Source organism: Limanda limanda, chromosome 20 (assembly GCF_963576545.1).
Source record: "Limanda limanda chromosome 20, fLimLim1.1, whole genome shotgun sequence".
NCBI classification, from domain to species: domain Eukaryota; kingdom Metazoa; phylum Chordata; class Actinopteri; order Pleuronectiformes; family Pleuronectidae; genus Limanda; species Limanda limanda.
The window spans coordinates 15,764,528-15,784,375 of NC_083655.1; the positions used below are offsets into that span (position 1 = coordinate 15,764,528).

At 42.5% G+C, this 19,848-nt stretch overlaps 1 protein-coding gene across 1 annotated transcript in view; it reads left to right on the top strand.

Moving 5' to 3' along the window:
* LOC133027136 (uncharacterized) overlaps positions 1-17,950 on the top strand; it is a 60,367-nt gene extending 42,417 nt beyond the window's left edge. Inside the window, exons 3-8 of the mRNA XM_061094161.1 lie at positions 4,119-4,234; positions 9,709-9,798; positions 12,297-12,441; positions 12,806-12,939; positions 14,275-14,486; positions 16,807-17,950. Of these exons, the coding sequence (XP_060950144.1) occupies positions 4,119-4,234; positions 9,709-9,798; positions 12,297-12,441; positions 12,806-12,939; positions 14,275-14,486; positions 16,807-17,950 (1,841 nt within the window). The remainder of the gene's footprint in view (positions 1-4,118; positions 4,235-9,708; positions 9,799-12,296; positions 12,442-12,805; positions 12,940-14,274; positions 14,487-16,806) is intronic.
* Positions 17,951-19,848: the final 1,898 nt, after the last annotated feature.

The following is a 19,848-nucleotide window of genomic DNA, read 5'->3' on the forward strand; positions in this document are numbered from 1 at the left end:
AATGGTTACAGTCATGTGACTCTCCTCAGGAGCACGCTTCAACATAATGTCATGCCATACCATCGTGCGATCTAATGCTCTAATGTACAGGATGGCATTGAAATATTCATCCCTGCTTCTTCCATCCTTTTGCGAGACATTTCTTTGTGTTTTATGCCCATTATCCCCAGAATAAAAGCATGTCACTGACACTACAGGCCCGCAAGGACACCCGCCCCCCTACTCCCTCTTTCAGCAGCCTCTCTCTCTTCTTATGGAGGGTTTCTGTTTTCTCCTTGTATGTTGTCTCTTTTTCGGGCTGTTATCGATAGTGTGGGAGGAAGTGGAATCAAGAGAGGGTGTTGAAAACAGACAAACACGCCCAGACTGTGCTGTACACATCTTTACGCTTCATGCAAGTACTCACTTTGACCCCTAGAGGCCGCAGAAATGAATGAGTCATTAATAAGGACCGTGTACCCAACTCACTCACACACACACACACACTGGTCTCTGGAAACAAACTGGAGTGAAAGATTTGTGGACAACTTCACAAGTTGTTTAACCTGAAGAGGAGCAGCCCAGATCATTCTTGTAGAACTCAGCAGTCGAAAGCAATCACTCACAAATCTCTTCACATTTTACAACCAGTCTTCAGGGGCCAGATAAGGGGCCGTAATACCTGGAAGGATTAGTGGTTATCAAGGTAACTTCAGTTTTAACTCTGGGTTATCAGTGTTACGAAGCTGGATCACTTTGTAATCACATCACAGATAACAAATCAAAACCTGTCAGTGGCCCAAGTTATGACCAACATATCGCTGGATAAACAGATTCATGGATCCACAGGATCCTGATAGGAAGGAAATCCACATCTGTGATGATTATAAATTATCTTTTCAGTTGACTGAATGCATTACACATAAACTGCTTCTCTTCTCGCTGCTATGGCAACAGAAAACCTCTGACATTTTAAACTTCCAACCAAAACAGTTTGTTTATCATCAGATAAAAAAGCAAAAACTTTCACTCACTTATTTACAGTGTATCTAAAGATTACTTCAAATATCCAAATTTATTCTGAGTGTTTCCTTTCTATTGATCATCCCTTCATACTGCTTTTACAGCCTTTGAGGGTCGTGGGGGAGCTGGAGCTAATCCCAGTTGACAGTGGGCGAGAGGCAGGGTGCACCCTAGACAGGTCACCAGTGTAATGCACGGCCAACATACCTCACACTCCACATTCACAACTACGGACAATGTAGAGTCTCCAATTGCATGCATGTTTTTGGTCTGTGGGGGGAATCCTGATAACCCGAAGAAAACCCTCGCAGACAAGCGTCACTTGAGCAAATTCAGCGTTACTTCTTATATCATTCTAAGAACATTATGATTTTGCTTGAAATCGCAGATTCTGGATACATTGAACTTGCTTCATATTAGAGGACCCGGCCCTCACTCTTCATCTCTTTCCACCACACGAACAAATCAGACTCCTCTCCTCCCTGATCTGAGGTGTTCTCTGAGCAGGATGAAGTCCTGAGACACTTATGACTCAACCTGTTCAAATGTAGGCAAACTGAAGCTTCATATTTACTGGGTGGTCCCTAATATTCTGTGTACTCAGTGGAAGTGGAAAGACAGACCTGGCCGACCAACAGAGCTAGACTCTTTTGAGCCTCGCCCTTTGGCAGCATCCACATGCTTCTCCTTTTCACTTTTTACTTAACACCCCATCCACACAGCACATAAACGCCTCGCCATTACCTACTCTGTTTTCCTTGTTAGACCAAAGAGGGAGAAAATACAGGCAAAGAAAAGCAAAGTGCTAGACGCGAGCAGTGATGAATAAAGCCTGCATTGTTGGCGGAGGAAGTGCCGGTGCCGATAATTAATCATGCCGTGTGTTTGTCTTTCCTGACGCCGCATCCTCTCCAAAATCTGCCGTAAGAGAGAAAACAAAAATACACGAGGCGTTGAAGAAGAAAAATAAAGAAGCTTATTAGATTAATTTCCCTCTGCAATGGTTTCCACTGGTGTGATGGTATTGCGGTGATTGAAGCAAATGGTTTTGTGTGTGTGTGTGTGTGTGTGTCTGTGTGTATGGCTGTCTGAGTGTGTTTGTTTGTGTGTGTTTTCACCTAGCAGAGGTGATGACACAATACTTAACATTATTACTGGCATTTATGAGTTTATTAAGCTGCCTGTCAGTGTTTTCATCCGCCCGTAACCAGATTTATTATTGCAGCCTTTTTGTCCACATATAGCGTGAATAAACCTGCTGTTGCGGAGGAAATGAATGACTAAACTTGAAAAAAATTAATCCAAACAAAATGTATGGATGAAAAGAGAAAAAATAGGCGCATTAGCATTGCGTGCTTCGGAGTGGAGTTAAGAGTAGAGGAAACTCTTCCAGTATCACGAAATCGGTTGTCGATCGCCTGCGATGCCGAGTTGAACAAAGAAAGGGTGGAGGGATGAGGAGGAGGAGGGTAGAAGAAGGGTGGATGGGGGGAGGGAGGGATAGAGAACAGGGCATGGTAGAAGGTTAAAGGGGGAGGAAGGGAAGCCGAAATGGGGTTATTTGGTGGGGGTGGGGTCTATACAAAGCATCGGAAGATTCATACATACATATACACTTAGATAGTTTTTTCATAATGAGGCTATGGTGTGTGAATATATATGTGTGTGAGTGCATGTGTGTGTGTTTGCGTTGCGTGACTAATCTGTGCCGGCTACAATGAGTGACGGAGCGAAGGGCTGATCTCTTGGAGTGAGCCACATGCCCCCTGACAGCACACCCATAAGAGAAACACGCAAACATGGCTCCAACACGCAACGCACACATCACCGATGCACATGTGACAGTTCTGCACGCCACAGTTTTATAGGCTAATTGCATACACACCCTGGCATGGTAGTAGGCAGGCCGTCTTCTCAGAAGGAGCAAGGGGGGGCAAACAACATATGGTTAGGTTGATGAATTACGAATTACGGGGGATAATTGTTTTTCTGTTTGTTTTTTTTTATTCTTTGGCGAAGCAGGACAGGACAGAATTGGAGTCCAGCGTTTAAATCGATCACATCGTATGATATAAACGTAAAATGTATAAACTGTATTTGTCAGATAGTAGAATTAGAGTCTTGCTCATTTAGCATTAGGCCCTTGAGGACTCTTCATGAGACCCTTCTCTGTGTTTTTTTTTTGGGGGGGGGGGGGGTGTATATCAGGTTAAAGACTGTCAAATAATTTACATTAATTTTATAAACAATAAAAATAATAATAATAATCAATAATTAAGTTTTTAAAAAGAAATGGTATTTAGTTGTAAAACAGTATGACACCTAGTTATCACTATAGATACAACTGTTTTGTCTGCAAATTAAGTTGGATAGATTTAATTAGAAATCATTTTTTGCAAGGCGCAGGAGCATCTTCTCAAAAACGTACAATGACTAGTATACACTTTGTTCATAGAATTAGATTTTCTCATTTGTCTTAAACATTCAATTTGTTGATTATATTTGAATAAAAACAAAGATATAACACTTTTCTTAGTGGTGTTTACCTTGTGTTAACTAACTTGTGACAAAACATTTTTTAAACTTAATTGAAACATCCCAAAATACACTGGATGCTGTCCTCTACCTCTAACCCTGTGAACCTTAGAGCTGTCCATGTGGTCGTATCGTGTGAGAGCAATCCTGCATAGTCGTGAAATCCTCCAATGTTTGGTCTTGTTAGACAGGCCCACCAAGCAGACTAATACCTAGAATTAGTGCCGAGCAAAAGGAGACTGATACCGTTAATGTGTCCGCCACATGTCTGAGTGTTGGTCCAGCTCTCTTGCTGCTGTATCGCTGTTTGAGGTTGACGGGGGAACTGGGGAGCATGCTCTGGAAAACAGAATCATTATTGTTATCGTTCTCAATGTTTCCTGTGTTGACACTGCTGTGTGCTCTGAACAGCAAATACATGCACATATTCCAGCTTGATAACAAAAATGTTCGATTTCCACATGCACTTGTAGCCGTTATAATGCAAACTTTTGTCATCATCTTGTATCCTTAAGCCTACTGCTTACCATTACTGAGTCCCTTTTCTCAGTCTATTTACGTTCTACTTCTTTCTTTTATAGCAAACCAAGAGAAGCCCTCCAGGAAGCACATCATCAGCCCAGCATCCTCTAACCCTGAACCCAGGAAAGAGAGTCTTCCACTGGGCAACATCAATGAAAGCAGCCTTCTCCTGGAAGTAAGAAACCACGTGGCTGTTGTTTATATGTGTTTGTTGTGGAATTTTTCTCCGTGTTTGTTTGTGAATGATGTAGAAATTTTGTCCAAAAGGTGCTTTAATTACACTTTTTTATTATTAAGTCACTGTGAAGGAAACAATAAAACGCTTGCAGGCTTGCAAACATGCCAGACAGGGGGCCATTTGTGTTTGTGTGTGTTTGTGTGTGTGTGTGTGTGAGTCTGCCCTTCGCCCTTTGCCCTGACCCCCTTTGTGGAGCCGCGGTGTTGCGTGACATAGGGGTGAGACAGGAGTGTCAGAGCTGATGAAGGAGGTGGGGACTTTAAGCCTGTGAAGTGTGTATGTGTGCTTTGTGTATGTGCGTGTCTGAATCATTGTCTGAATGCATGCGGCCGTGTGTGAAAGTGAACAGAAGAGAGTGAGAAGAACACACCAAGCCTGTCAAAAGTAATCAGTGCAACTGCAGATTAATTATACGTGCATATATTTCACATCATTATGAAGCACATATTGCGTCTTGTTACTTTGACTTGACATCAGGACATGAACACACACCTGCGCATGACAAAATGTTTTTTTGAAAATATTTGACATAAAACAGCATAAAGTCGTGGTTAGACTCCTCGAGAGGCCTTCGTTTCTGCCGAAGGTATCTGAACAGACAGGTTGTCATAATCAGGATACAGGGGGATTGCTCAAGCATCAGATCATTGTTGCACGCTCAATATCCCTAATGGCTTTCTGTCAAACAACAAATTATGACACTGACCATTGGCCAACGACTGTGAGTGCACACACACAGAGAGCAGGCCAGCGCTGATGCACTGATGCTTCTCTTAACGTGTCAGGTTGTCTCAATGGGATGGTAAACAAAAGGCTAGATTGACCGTAGTGATGCGATGCCTCCCATTGCGTGACTCAACCTGCGCTGGGGCCTCATAGCAAACCGTGCATTATAGTTGTTATGGTGATGGGATCCTAAGAGAGGGAAGAGACAGATAATCTGTGCGTGCGTGTGTTTGGTAGCATTGCATATGTTTGTGTGTCTGTGTGGTATCCTGTCTGTCTGTGTGTGACAGGTGCTTCTGCTTGTGCATGTCTGAGTACATAGGTTTCAATAATACGTCGATGCAAAATATTTACATATTGCATATTCTATTCTGTATGTAGTTTTATTTACATTTTTGAGCACCTCAAAGCACTGCTGTTTCTTGTTGTTAAGATGTTTTCATTTTTTACAATCTAAAAAATATTATCTTATTAACATTCAAATTAATATTACTATAATAGCACAATTTTTTATATGGGTACATTATATGTATATATAAACATACACATTAATTTATGTATACACAAATATATGCACATATATTGCACTGATGTTATATAGTATGATGATATACATTGAATAAAATAATACAAATAAAATATGTTATATATTTTTTTTAAGTTATAAATCCAACTGAGGGGGTCACAATGACAGTATGTCCATTTCAATTCACCTGTTTTGCACATTTCTTTTAAAGAAACAAGAGTAGAAACAAACCAGAGTCAAATAAATTATTAAGATATCACAAAAGGTGAAATGAGTGATTAGGACTGAAAACGAGGTACAAAATAATATATGACACAAGTGTAAATACAGTTATTCCATCAGGTTTGACACATTAGTTTCGTACATTTTCCTTCAACTCCCATTTCATTATCCTTGTCAATTAGATGGAAATTAGATGAAAACTTGGGATAGCAAGGCAATGTTAAGCATGGTGTTATCATTGTTGTCTATGAATATCTGCCCCAAAGGTCACAGAAATAACCTGAGACTGCTATTTCAAAAACTTTGCATTCCATGGCAGCGCAAGAGGAAGAGTCAGGGATAAATGATATCATATAGGATTCATATTCTAAGCATCAAGAACAAACATCAGATGTCATGGCAGTGCCTCCAAAGGGTTAGAGATATTTCTGACTTTGCATTTTTCCTGAGCCACTAGAGCCGCGATGTAGCCTTGGCTCAGAACATAGCTGAAAATTAATAGAATTGTTTATTTATGTTCTGCAAAATTATTGACATTTAATACTGTGCTTTCATCGTAGTGGAAGCTGAAACTCACTGGCTGACATCCAACATGTATTTGAAAAAACCCCATCTCTCAATATAACAGAATCCCATGCTGTATAACCTACAAGTACATGTGTGTAGGATGTGGGTGTGTCTCTGGTGGTAGCAGGCCGTTGTGTTTGTCATGACCTCATCAACGCCACTTTTATCTCGCTCTGACAGCGAGACAGAAGGAAGACCAAAGAAACCCTGTCGAAACACGAGACAAGGCTGCCCCACCACCACCGCCATCACTCCTCCACGCCCCCACTCCCGCCCTCGCCCCCGCCCCCGCCCCCGCCCCCGCCCCCGCCCCCTCCCTCTCCCTCTCCACTGCTTCCAAATCTAGTGAACATATATTTTATTTTGGGCTCTGCGTGCAAAGCGCCTCTTAAGATTTGTAAGTCAAAGCTTTTAGTCTCCCAGGGGTGGTTATGGGAGCCGGGGGCGTTGTAGTTGCAGATATGTGGCAGAGCAGGCCAGCAGCAGGTGCCTGTTTCCATTACCTAAAGGCTTCAGTATGTGCAGAACTGAGGGAAATCTGAATGGAGAAAACATACAAAAACAGCATGCAGCGCAGTGCAGCCAGTATCAGTTGGTTCTCACTCTCCTTCTGTATGTCTGGAACTCGTTTCCTACTTTAAAAGAACAAGGGATGTGCACATGGGCCTGCTTGTTATTTTAAATTAAAATAGAATAATGAGTACTAAGACTGAATAGTAATTTTTTTTAGCTGCTCTTTCCAGCTCTTAATCTGTAAAATAAATGGTCCTATTCCATCATGGACATCTGTATTCATCTGTATTGTATAGTTGGTATTCCAGGTTTGGAAAAGCAAATATGAACTATACTGTTTTTGCCTGCACATACTCTTTCAGGTCAAAGGTCCAGAGCCTATTTGTTCCGGGAGAATAAAAATGTCAAAATCCCTTAAAAAGACTACGTGTTGCAAGGATTTTCGGTGGCATTTACCGACTAGGAAGTAGAATGGAGAAAGGTGAAGCGGTTAAATAAACCTACATGAACCCATCATGTAAATCGTGGCCTTTTTATGGCCCCGTAGGACCTCATAAAGGCAACGTCACACTAATGTCCCCTTCACCCAGAGGTTCAGAGTTGACCATAGGGGACTGTATGCCTTTAGTCATAACAGGCTCATAGTTATCTCTGATTTTTAAATCCTGCATGGTGCACAACAAAAGTGGCATCATTGTGTGTGTGTGTGTGTGTGTGTGTGTGTGTGTGTGTGTGTGTGTGTGTGTGTGTGTGTGTGTGTGTGTGTGTGTGTGTGTGTGTGTGTGTGTTTGTGTGTGTGTGTGCATGCATGCGTTTGATGTGAATGTGTGTGTTCTCGTTTTTGTTACCTCTTTAGGACCTTTTCCAGAAGCAGACTCATGTTAGGGTTAAGATATGAATTTTAGTTAGGTTTATGTTAGGGTTAGGCATGACTTGGTCATGGTTAAGGTTAGGGATATGGTTTTGTTCAAGATGTCCACAATGAATGAAAGTCCTAATAAGGATAACTATGCACAATTGTGTGTGCGTGTGGGCTTGCGTGTGCTAGTGTGTGTGATGTGTGTGGTCCAGGTATTACTCATACTAGGGGGACCTCAATCTGTTTACACAGTGACATTATGGTGACTTGTCCTCCTCCATTACGTCTTAGGTGAAGATGTATTTTAAGGTCAGGTATAGGTATAGGTTCGGTTTAAGGGGTTAGAAAAGTAGTGATGGGGTAGGGGTTAGGGTTAGAGTTAGTCGTTACCCCTTACGTCCTCTGAAGTCATGGACACAAACTTCTGTGTGGTTGTGTGTGTGTGTGTGTGTGTGTGTGTGTGTGTGTGTGTGTGTGTGTGTGTGTGTGTGTGTGTGTGTGTGTGTGTGTGTGGGAGTGTGCATGTTTTTTTATGGGTCTCACTCTCCCCCTGGACATCGCGAATATGTGCCAGTTAAACTTGTCAAACACGATCTGCTCCCACGCCACCCACATCCCAATCTGTGCTCCCCCCCTCTCCCCATCTTATGTTATTTCGATTTTGTATTAAAGTTTAGACATGTTTCTGTCACGGTGTTGCATTGTCACAGTATGACTCAGATAACCTCCAGGTTTTGAATTTTAGGACAACACACGGCTGCAGATATCAGAGCACATCATGTGGTCAGGGGGGAGGGTGGGTAGTGAGCAGAGCGCTGCACCGTTTGCTAGGGCAATCAGATCACTGCTGGGAGAAACTGAGAGAGGGAGACGTAGAAGAAAAGAGAATATGAGTGTGAATTTAGAGGCCGCAGGGGTATACACAACGTAAAAATACACACACAACACACACACGCTCACCAGGGAAGACCTGCATAGTCTCGCAGTAAAATAGAGGTGACAGACTCTGGCAGCCGCAGTCACGCAAGTCAAGTAGCCTTGCAGTTGTCACGCTATCGGAGCTGTGCACACACACACACACACACACACACACACACACACACACACACTCACACACACATACACACACAAACACACACTGGAAGACGTCTTTTTTTCCTCTTACCCTCTTCCTTCCTTCTCCATCTATCCATCCCTCCTCATTTAACCTAAGCCGGTCATGTGTTTATTTAAAATTTTCTTTTTAATCAACACTTGTCTGCGTAAGCTGTGCTGGCTAAACACATTATTCCCCCTTGTGTGCTGTGTGTGTCTGGAGTTTCTCTGCTTTTAATCAGTGTGTTTAGTGTCACAAATCAAAGCATGTTACCAGTCAAACAGACTTAATTATCAAAGTATCTAACTTATGAAATATATTCGTTTAAAGGGGAGCAAATTGGCGTGTGTCTCATTTTTAAGTTAACCGCTTTCAAAATACCATGAATTTAAATTTCCCCAGAAAACACTCTTGAAAAGTCTTTCAAAGGCAATACTTTGGATTACAAATCAGAAAGTTTTATTTGGCCCAATCAGTCCCATAAACATCTGTCTTTCATTCCTTCTCCAGTGTTGTATTATTCCATCTTTTCTTTTTTATTGTTATTTTCTGATCTGAGAATTGTGGAAAGAATGATATAAATTGAATATTGAGCTATAAAGACGTCCAGCTCTGGCTGCATATTGTCGGGGGCTTAAAAAAAAGGAATTGGACAGTTGGGTCTCAAATTCATCTGGACTCTGTTGCCCCGTGTTACTGCTGGGTAACATATGGAGCATGCAATCTAAAATTAGCTTTGCAAAGATTGTTTGTGTTTGTCAATTATGTATTTGTTTTACTTGAGTTTATTTTTTGCATGAGCTGCCCTGAGTCACAACTTATTTCTGTCTTTCTCTCTCCCCCTCTTTGTGCGTGCCTGCGTGCGTGCGTGTGTGTGTGTGTGTATGTGTGTGTGTGTGTAGTCTCTGACAGGGTTTGCCTTGGTGGTGAGCAGTGATGGGATGGTCTTTTACGCCTCCTCAACCATTGTGGATTATCTGGGATTTCATCAGGTAAGTTGATATGAGTTAGTTTAAGATGTGCAATGCTGTGAATGATCCTCCCTGAGGTAACCGTAATCCATGAAATCCACCTGACAGCAAACACAGCCAATATGAAAGGAGAAAATAATCAGTTTCCAGTTGCTTTCTTTGCTGTTGAGTTGTCAGTATCTCTGTTCTGTTGATACACACTTTAAAGAATTAGTTTGACATTTTGGAAAGTATTCATGTTCGCTTTCTCGCTGAGAGCTAGATACGATTAGTACCTTAATATGCAGTAGGCTACAGCTGGTTAGCTTAACTCAGCATAAATACTGGAACCCTCTCAAAGTTTTGACTCAACAAGTGTCAGAGATCTGAGCTCTGCCGTGATTCACCATCATCCTTTTTCTTATACCCTTGGGTGATCCCTTCTGGTCTTCTCCATCCATCCGGTGCACCTTCTTCTCCTGTGCATCCCACATCTAATGAGCTATAAAAAAGTATCTCTCAGTTCGCTTCCCAGCTGCCTGATAATCTGTATAGAGGGGCAGAGTGAGCCAAGAGGCCACAGAAAGGTGAAGGACTCCATTTCACCCTGAGATATAACTGTTTAGGCATCTATACGTGGGGGGGGGGGCATTGATAAGTCACCAAAGATTTAGCTTCCTTCCTCTCCGGCAGCAAGGCCCAGCCAGTCATTAATTATGGATGATATCAACACGGACTCGCCTGTCCTGCAATGCTGAAATCGTCCCTCTCCTTCAAAACCATGAATAAAGTGCTTTTCGGTGTTAAAATCTCCTTTGCCCTCATGTTGGCTCAGACGCACACACATGCTATACATACAACACACACACATACAGCAGACCAACACTTTGAGGTAGAAATTCTTCTGCTACAGCGCTCCCACTTGGCTTACAAGCAGACGGGGGCAGTAACCCAGCGCCATGAAATCGACATGAAAACCAAAGTGGTCTGAAAGATCCTGCCTGTGTGTGTGTGTGCAGGTTGGCATGGAGGGCATTACATACAAACAGGAAATTAAAACTGTAGGGTGTGTTCTGTAAAATACGTGGTTATATATATGTGGCTCAATCAACACTTTTTAATTTTGTATGTCTGATGTTTCCATATGTTTCTAGTCAAAGAACTTTTTAAATGTTTCAAACTTCTGATATGAATTGAAGTAGAAAGGTCAAATCATGTAGTTTATTTGTGCCAACCAGCCGATGCACATAGATCTATATTTAAATCCCATAGCACTAAATGTGTAGTTGATAGTAAACAGCAGCTGAGAATTTAAAAAAAAAAATTGAAATAGTCACAGATCATTATTTTGAGTTTCAGAGACAACAGAATCACCAAAACAATCTCAGACTTTCTCACATGTTCGGTTCCTGCGAAGCAGCTATTGGTTGTTTTTGAGTCGCATAGTTTGCCACTAAGGCCCTGACAACATGTCACATAATTGTAAACCCACAATTGTAGTCAGAAGGACACTTATCCCTAATATACCACAGGAAAAGAAAAGAGAAGAGAGAGCCTCACTAAGTAGCACCACAAGAAAGCCCCAGAGAAGAGCACAAAACTTCCACTGGCCTTTGATCCTCTTTGTTACTGGGGCAGTTTGCCTTTGAAGGCCATGAAAATATCACTTATTCTCCATTTTCTCCTCTTCTTTTCCTCCCTTGTGTTTTTTACGAGAAACATAAACAATAGTCACTCGATCCGTCTGTCTGCCTGACTGCCGGTAGGGAAGCAAACCACAGGACGAAGCGCTCGGCGAAGACGGTGGGAACAGATTGTGTTTTCAGAGGCAGGCGATCAAAAACCCTCGCGTGCCACCAGTGTGGAAATTATGGAGAGAGCAGGGAGGGGGGAGAGGGGGAAGAGGAGAAGGTTAAACATTTTAGTGAGGAATCTGTCATGGAATGACAGAAAGCACAGCTAGAGCTGGAAAAGAGAGAGAGAGAGAGAGGCATGATGAGAGTGGGCTGGAACCCGACTCACTGTGTGTGAGTGTGTGTGTGTGGATAGGGAGGGTAAGCTGGGCTGGACTGCTGTTCGGGAGCCGGTGTCACGCGATGTTTGACAAACACAGCTGCCCTCACTGGCCTGCAGCTGTCCGTAGACTCTTACTTTACTGGCTAAACGTACTGCCTGTGTGCATGTGCAGCCATATGCATGCATGTACAGTAAGTGTGCATGTATGTGACTTCCAGTGACTTTGTATTTGCAGTACGGTCCTTGTGTGTGCGCGGGGGAATCCTGAGGCAGACTGAGTGTTTCTGAGCCACACTGACAGGACACCCCCTCCCTCCAAACAGCAGCTACCAGCTGCACTGATGGCACTGAGCAGCAGAGCACTGTGGGCCAAAGTCACTGGGTCGATGGAGCTGTGAACACGCGATCTCATGTGTATAAAGACTTTGAGGAAATTACACGTCCGAGACTAAAAGTAGAGATGATGGTGATGTTGGCACATGTTTTAACAAACTACTTAAGTTCTGCTTTGTTTTCCCCCACAGACTGACGTGATGCACCAGAATGTGTTTGACTACATCCACATAGACGACCGTCAGGAGTTTAGACGCCAGCTCCACTGGGCCATGTGTCCTCCGCAGCACCAGGGGACGTCGGCACACCAGGACACCCAGCTGGGTGCAGGCACTGGTGGGTAGTTCACTACTAAGGGTGGGGGCAAATTGTGGATGTTTTGGTCACTTTAATTTTCATCGCTTCTTTTTTAATGTTTTCTGCTGGTTATTTCTGAGCCACATCTGCAGCATATCAACAAAATAACGGTCACATAGAAATCCCTTCACTATGAGGTGTAATGAAGGGATTTCATCGAAGCTATATACAGCACTTTCATCTCTAAAATACAATGGTAGAATCAGTTTCATCATCTACAACCTGATATTGTTGGGTTACTTTGGTTATCCTGTGAAGAGTATATTTGCATTCAATTGTCAGGCCATTGCAGTCTACTGCTTTACAAATTAACGTATTTTTCTCCTCCTCTATTCATCTCTAGGTGAGGACTTTGTGGTCAGCAGTCAGTTTAACTCTCTGGAGGCTGGGGGAATTCCTCCTGAGCTCTCCTGCTTCCTCAACAGATGCTTCATTGCTAGAGTCCGATGCCTCCTGGACAGCACCTCTGGATTCTTGGTGAGTGGTCTGGACCAAACTGAAACCTAAGCTAAACGGTGACTTGAGTTTTCAGTGAGCTAACGTTATTAAACATTAATTGGAAAACAATGAAGAAAAAGCTGCTTGCCCTCTGGTAAAAGACCCAGGCCTATAAAAAGGATTATGACCCCTGTGGTGCAGCAAAGCTTCATATTTAATCGGGAATGTGTGGGGTTATTCATAGTTGTGTTGCAAGACATTATAATATAATTGGTTGCCTGGACACAACAGTAGAATAGGGGCACGATTCGTCCCTCGTGGCTGTGACTAGCGCGGTTTGGAGAACAACAGCGGAAAAGCTTGAGGCCCTGATGACAGAGCAACGAGAATATGGGTTTGGACCATTTGGATAGGGTGAGCGTAGTTCAATGTCACCAAGTCCACTTTTGTTGCACTCATGCTGGCCGTGCGACAGAAACTCTAGATGGCAATTTCCTGACATATGTAAACTGGAAGCACTTTGTAGCCAAGCAGTGAGCAAATATCGGTAAGATGTTTTCCTCATCAGTCAACATAATTGCAGCAAACACGCACAAATTGTTGTGTAATGCACAGTCCACACCCTGCAAGCAAATAAAAAGACCAAAGGATCTTAATTTCCTGTTAGAAAACTAAGATAAAATACTTTAGATAGAAATGCAGCTGGCCTTGTGCATAGGATAGGTCAGACGGTCCACCACTTGGTCCAGATCATCAACTTTTATATAAAGATGGACGGCACGTCTCCACTTCCTCCCACTAACCAGGAAAGAACCAGAAATGCCTCTAATACTAATGCAGCCGTCTTGCACATTTGGAGCCAGTCTGTGCAGTAGTGATCAGGGATGGAGCTTTGGTAGTGAGGTCCCATCCACTAACATGGAGGAGACATGATTTATGACCTATATTGCAGCCAGTCATCAGGTGGAGGCTTTGGCTTCACTTTTGGAGCTTTGACATTAGCTGCTGTCTAATCTTAGCCAATGAGCTGTCAAATATGTTGTTTAATCTTGAAACATGGTCCCAAGACCCTTTATATTTTAACTATTCATCACCTCTTCAGTTGCTGTTCAGTTAGAGAAAACAGATTCCCTGTGTTAATGTGTCTTATAAGCCTGGATCACAGCTGAACAACATTATTCTGAGAGTGATGTCAGAGGAAAATGGCCACCATGTGAATATGGTCCATTAAAGAAAAGTTGACACTCTCTTAAATTGAAGACTAGTTTGAATTAAAAGGAAAAAAAGGAATGAAGGAAGATGAAAAGACCATTTTAGGAGTGAGAAGCATTGGATGCTTCCAATTCAATAAATTCTTCCCCTCTTCTCTCCCAGACCATGCAGTTCCAGGGTCGACTGAAGTTTCTCCAAGGGCAGAAAAAGAAGTCGGGCTCTGGGGCCCTTATGCCTCCCCAGCTGGCTCTGTTCTGCATTGGTGTACCACTCCTACTGCCCTCCATCACTGAGATGAAAATGAAGAACATGTTAATGCGGGGAAAGATCAAGGGAGGAGGAAGTGGAGGAGGTATCTCGGCACTGGAGCAAGGGTAAGAGGGATACACAAAACAAAACTGGAGGGATGATGTATATTCACACTTTGTCCCATAGTGTAAAGCCGCTGATTTTGTTGGGATGGGGGTGCTATACTGTCATTAAAGGTCAAGCTTTTTAGCACAAACTTGATGTCCCAGGTCATGCTGGTCCAGAGTTGATGTGTTTGATGCATTTTGGCACCGTGTTATGGCCTGTCGAAAATTACATCTATTGGCCTATTGGGGGAGCTACAACTAAAGGTCAACATTTTAAACACTGAAAGGCCACTGCTCCTACATCATCAGGTTAAGTTTTGTTGAAGCTTAAAGTTGTGATGCACTCTGTCACCAGTCAGCCCGGAGTTGCTTCGAGAATTCATACATGATGACGTGTTTGCTTTGTGTGCATTGATGTGCATGTAAAATCACGCCTAAACACAAGCGTTTACCCTGAGATCCAGTCACTAACACAAACATGACGCCTGTCCTTGCCCAGCAGGCTCTGACACCAAACCCAAACGAGCGCTGGACGCCTTACCTGCGGACAATGAGGAGTAAATACATTTCTGTGCTTCATGCATCATTCAAAAAACTTGACCACAGCTCCAGAGTTGAGCTCTGGTTGGTGGGCAGAGGGTTACCACCCCTTCTTTTTCTTCATTATCCAGGGCAACATGGATAATGTCTGTTTATATTTATTTATTTGGCAAAATACCAATTACATTTAAGTAGACAGCAGGTTGGCTGGTTAGAGGGGAGGCTATCAGGTTTCTTAGGGAAGTCTAAGCCTATACATGGCATCTGCTATTATAAAGACTATTATGGTGGCAATTTCTGCTGTATAAAGGGCAGAGTCAACAGGTCTGAAATTTGATTCGGCACCGACAGATGGACTCACATCACACACATGGGATATGAAAATGAGCAAGATAAGGGATAAGGAAGAGATAAATGACCTATAGCTTAGGAATTAGAATATATTTTCTATAGTGCACTTGTTCAATATTTCAATGTGTGATGTTGAAAAGACAGAAATGAACTCCCATGAGTCAGGATCACTGGAAAAATATTATTGCTTATTTTCTCCATCTTTGCCGGATAAAATTTGATATGATAGAAGCTCTTTAGATCATTTTTAAAATGTTGTTAGTGAGGATACACATACAACAACACAACATACACTACTTTACATAAACTCATGAGCAGTACGACTCCATATTATCTTGTCATTACTATGTTTAATGATCCACTTTAATACCTCTGTCTGATTACACTTGACAATGAATGGGACTATGGTGGGAATGTATGATGTGACAAAGCTTTAAGTACCATTACTAATGACAACAGGTTAACAAGTCACCCCGTTCAAACAGGAGAGCAAAACTGTCATTCAAACAATTTGTCTCCACCCAGAGGTCAAATTTGAAAAGACCTGTGTGAGAGAAATATAGGTGTGCAGAGGCTTTAAAGTAAAAGTTGTCTTTATAACCAAAAGCTAGAAATGGCACCTTAAATTATAGTAAAACTAAACAATGTAGCAGTTTGTAGTGATGAAAATGCAATTGTGAATAGATAACACAGGGGAAGCTTGATTACTACAGCAGAAGGTTCAGATACATTTCAGAAAAAGAAATAATTTGAGGTTGATCTTTCTCTTGCTAACAAAATATGAAATATTCTGCATTTTTCAGTGAAAGTCAAATTATTTAATTCAAGCCAAATAGGGGAGAACGAACACATATTTTTTATATGTATATTTTGCGTATATAACAATGTCTAGTTTCTTCTTTAATCATCGGGTGTTAGTCTTATAAAAAGCTTCCACTTACATATGAATCAGTCTGATTGGAACATTTCATTTGTAATTTGATCAATAAATCATTATGTCAGTGCAGTTTTATCGTGACGCTCACACTGCAACAGCTTCAATGGGGGGAGTTGATGTTTACAGTTTAAAAAGATTGTTGCACAGGCTAAAACATATTTCCTGCTGCAGTGTTTTAAGAAAACAGAAAGATCAGTCAGGAGATCCATTGATCTGATGTTGACTCTGTTCTCATGAAAGATGAGACAGACCCTGGAAAAGATGAGTCACTTTTGGAACAAATATTTCCTGAATTGAAGTGAACCAAACCGAGATATTTATGCTTTGAGTCATTCATCAATCAGTAGAAAAAGGAGGAATTTTCTAAGAAACTGCCTTTACTTGAATGTGGTCAAAGACAAGGAAATATTTTTAGATTTGTCCACAGGATCTGTGACTAATCATTTCATTCTCTTTTTTTCGACCCCTCTCTCCTACCCACCCCTCTTTTCATGCTGTCCCTCATCACAGAGAGCGAGGGGAACACCTCCGCAGACACTCCTTCAGTGGCGGGATGGGCGACATTGCGGACCCTCTGCTCCTCTCGTGTCCCACTCCTGGTGGCACCCAGCGAGGTCACCACACTCCCTGGACCCCGCTCTCCAAAGACAACGTCAAGTACCGCCCTGATGGCTACTACAACCAGGAGGAGCCCCTCAACTACTGCAAGTCCTCCATGGTGTCCCACAAAGGTCTCAGCCCGGGCCTGGGTGCCGGCTGGCCCCTGCGGTCAAACTCCGGCCCCATCAGAGCGGGCCAGGGCGTTGGCTACGGCCCTTCTAACCGCATGAACAAAGCCGGTCAGTATGGGAAGCCATACCGTCTTTCCCCGAGTTTCCACAGCAACAGAGGTGGCGAGGTTTTTGTGTCCAAGCTCTATGGTAACATCCAGATTCCCACAGACCCAGATGCTTACTGCGTGGACCTGGTGAAGAGTGAAAATGGCTACGGAGAATGCTACGACGGCCATCTGATGCCAGAGATGCCCCCCATCAAGGTGGAGCACGACTCTGACTCTGAAAATGGCTGCGACGCCTACGGCCGACCCTGGGCCTGCCGCGACCCAGATGCCATAGATCGTCGCTACGGTAACGGGATGTACGACCAGAGCTCTGGCCTGCCACTCAAATCAGAGGCCGATTATTATGATCCACAGTTCTCGCCCTGTCAGCGAGGGAAGGCAGGAATCAGCCCGCCCTACAATAACGGCAACTATCACAGCTATGCAGTCAACAACGGCGGGAATAACAACGCACGTCTGCTGAAGTGCGACAAAGACTTGGAGAGCAACAATGAAAACAACCAGTTTAGTCCTCAGAGACTCTCTCATTCAGGGTCTCTTTGCAGCAACCAGTCCATCAACCTCATGGACTCGCACGTCTACCCGCTGGACCCTCACAAGGCCTACATGCACCAAGACTACAACAAGCACGGCTCCTACGAGTTCAAAGGTCACGGCCTGATCCACTCCATCAAGCGGGAGCCCATGGATTCCCCGCCGTGGTCTGAAGGCCATGACATGAACCAGTCCATGATGGTCGGTCCAAGGAACGTTATGCCATGTGTGATGAGCGCAGGGCACCATAAGTCCAGTCCTTACATATACATGCCGTAAGAGTGAATGGAGGGTGACCCATGCATACACCCAAGACAGACACGCACAGACACAAACGCACACGCACACGCACACACACACACACACTCACACAAACACAAACAATCAGTGTGCGTTATAGTACTTTGTATTATTGTTGTTTTCATACACATGCACCAGCAGTACAAAAGGACAGTCTTTGGTTTTGAGGATTCCCAGGATGTCATGTACTTCTTCAGTTTGATGAAGAGGTCAGAAACAAGGCTCAGGTTTCTAGTGTTAGTGTCGTGACAATCAGAAGTAAAAAAAAAAATAAATGAATCCAGTGTATGGATAGATGCTTTTTTGTTTTTAAAGAATACATTTTGTAGTTGGTTCCAAGCACTTTTGGAGTTAATGACAATGAGACAGATTATGTCTGAAAACACCATTTTATCTTTTTGTTTTATGCGTTGTGCACACCTGGCTTTTGTGGGAGGAAGAAACATTTTTTGCTGTAAAAATACTTTTTTTAAACTTTGTACACAGGCGATGATTTAACACCTGCCACTGGGCTTATGCAAGAGACAAGGCTGATCATGAGAACTCACATAGGAGTCAGTTCTAACAACGTGAAGCATCATCTGCATTGAAGATTTAAAGGAGCTTACTGTTGGTTTTGCATGTTCTAGTGCTTTGACTATACATCACCTTCTTTCAGCATTATGGCCAGAAACAACTTGTTTCTATGCATTTTACTAATTTTTGTTTTCAACATGCAAATACTTGAAACTTACTTGAAATCCACTGCAGTAAAATTTTTATTTTCTAAATAATAGCATCAGCAAAATTCTGCTAATATACAAACAAAGACAGTCCCCTTATGAGACTGCATTTACATTATTGGATCTCACATAATTTACATAAAAAAATTCCGGAAACATCCATGAATTGTTCTGTGAGAAATCAAGTAAAATGATGCATAACGCCCTATCTCGCAATCAAACAAACGTTGACGAACACATAAACTCATTGACGGAGGTACCAATATATTTGCATCTAGGGTCTGTTAACACCATCCATCAGATTATGGAGAGTCTGCTGAAATGCATTTTTTTTAATGCATGACAACCAAATTCATATTTTATATTTAATAACTGTTAGTGTTCTGAACCCGATTTTCCAAGAGCATACTTTACAGAACATTGCTTTTATCCGAGAATCCTTGAATGCACTATCAAAGGTAGTTTTGAAACGGTTTGCAGCAGAATCCTCGACAGTGACGTTAAGTGCAGTATATGCAATTTATAGTTTGTGGACCAAAACATAGAAAAATATTGGAGTGGCCAAAGTAGTTACAACCTAAATAAACACGTAATGGCAGCAGGGGGGCACAGTGAGTGTCCCGCTGAAGTGCTGTAGAGCAAGGCACTGAAATTCCCATAGGTAACCAACCGCTGTGTACTTGCTCCATGGCCCTGATCTCCTTGTGGAAGTTATTTTACGACAAAACTGATTTAAAGTCAGTCGCATTTAACATTAAACATCAGTAAACTGACTTGAAACGAGAGAGCAAATTAGATCACGCTATAATTGACCTTTAAATCCAACTTGGACCCAAGAAAATCTTCTGCACCAGTTCATTGACTTCATTAAATATCAGTTGAAGGTTTGTTTGCACAAGTGTTAGACTGAATTGAAGGAAAAGAGTCTGTCGTTATAAGGTTCGAATTTCTTTCAATGCACACAATATTTCATTTCTTCATCATTTTTTAAACTCCGGTTGAATGTACAAAATAACATTAATTTATGTCATTTTTATGTCACATGCTAACGTTGTACAGTGTGGAGCTGCATCTCGTCCCTGTACAAGCTGTCTCACTGCAGATGTGACATGTTTTCCTTTGAGATGAATATACACAGACGTCGTCTTCACAATC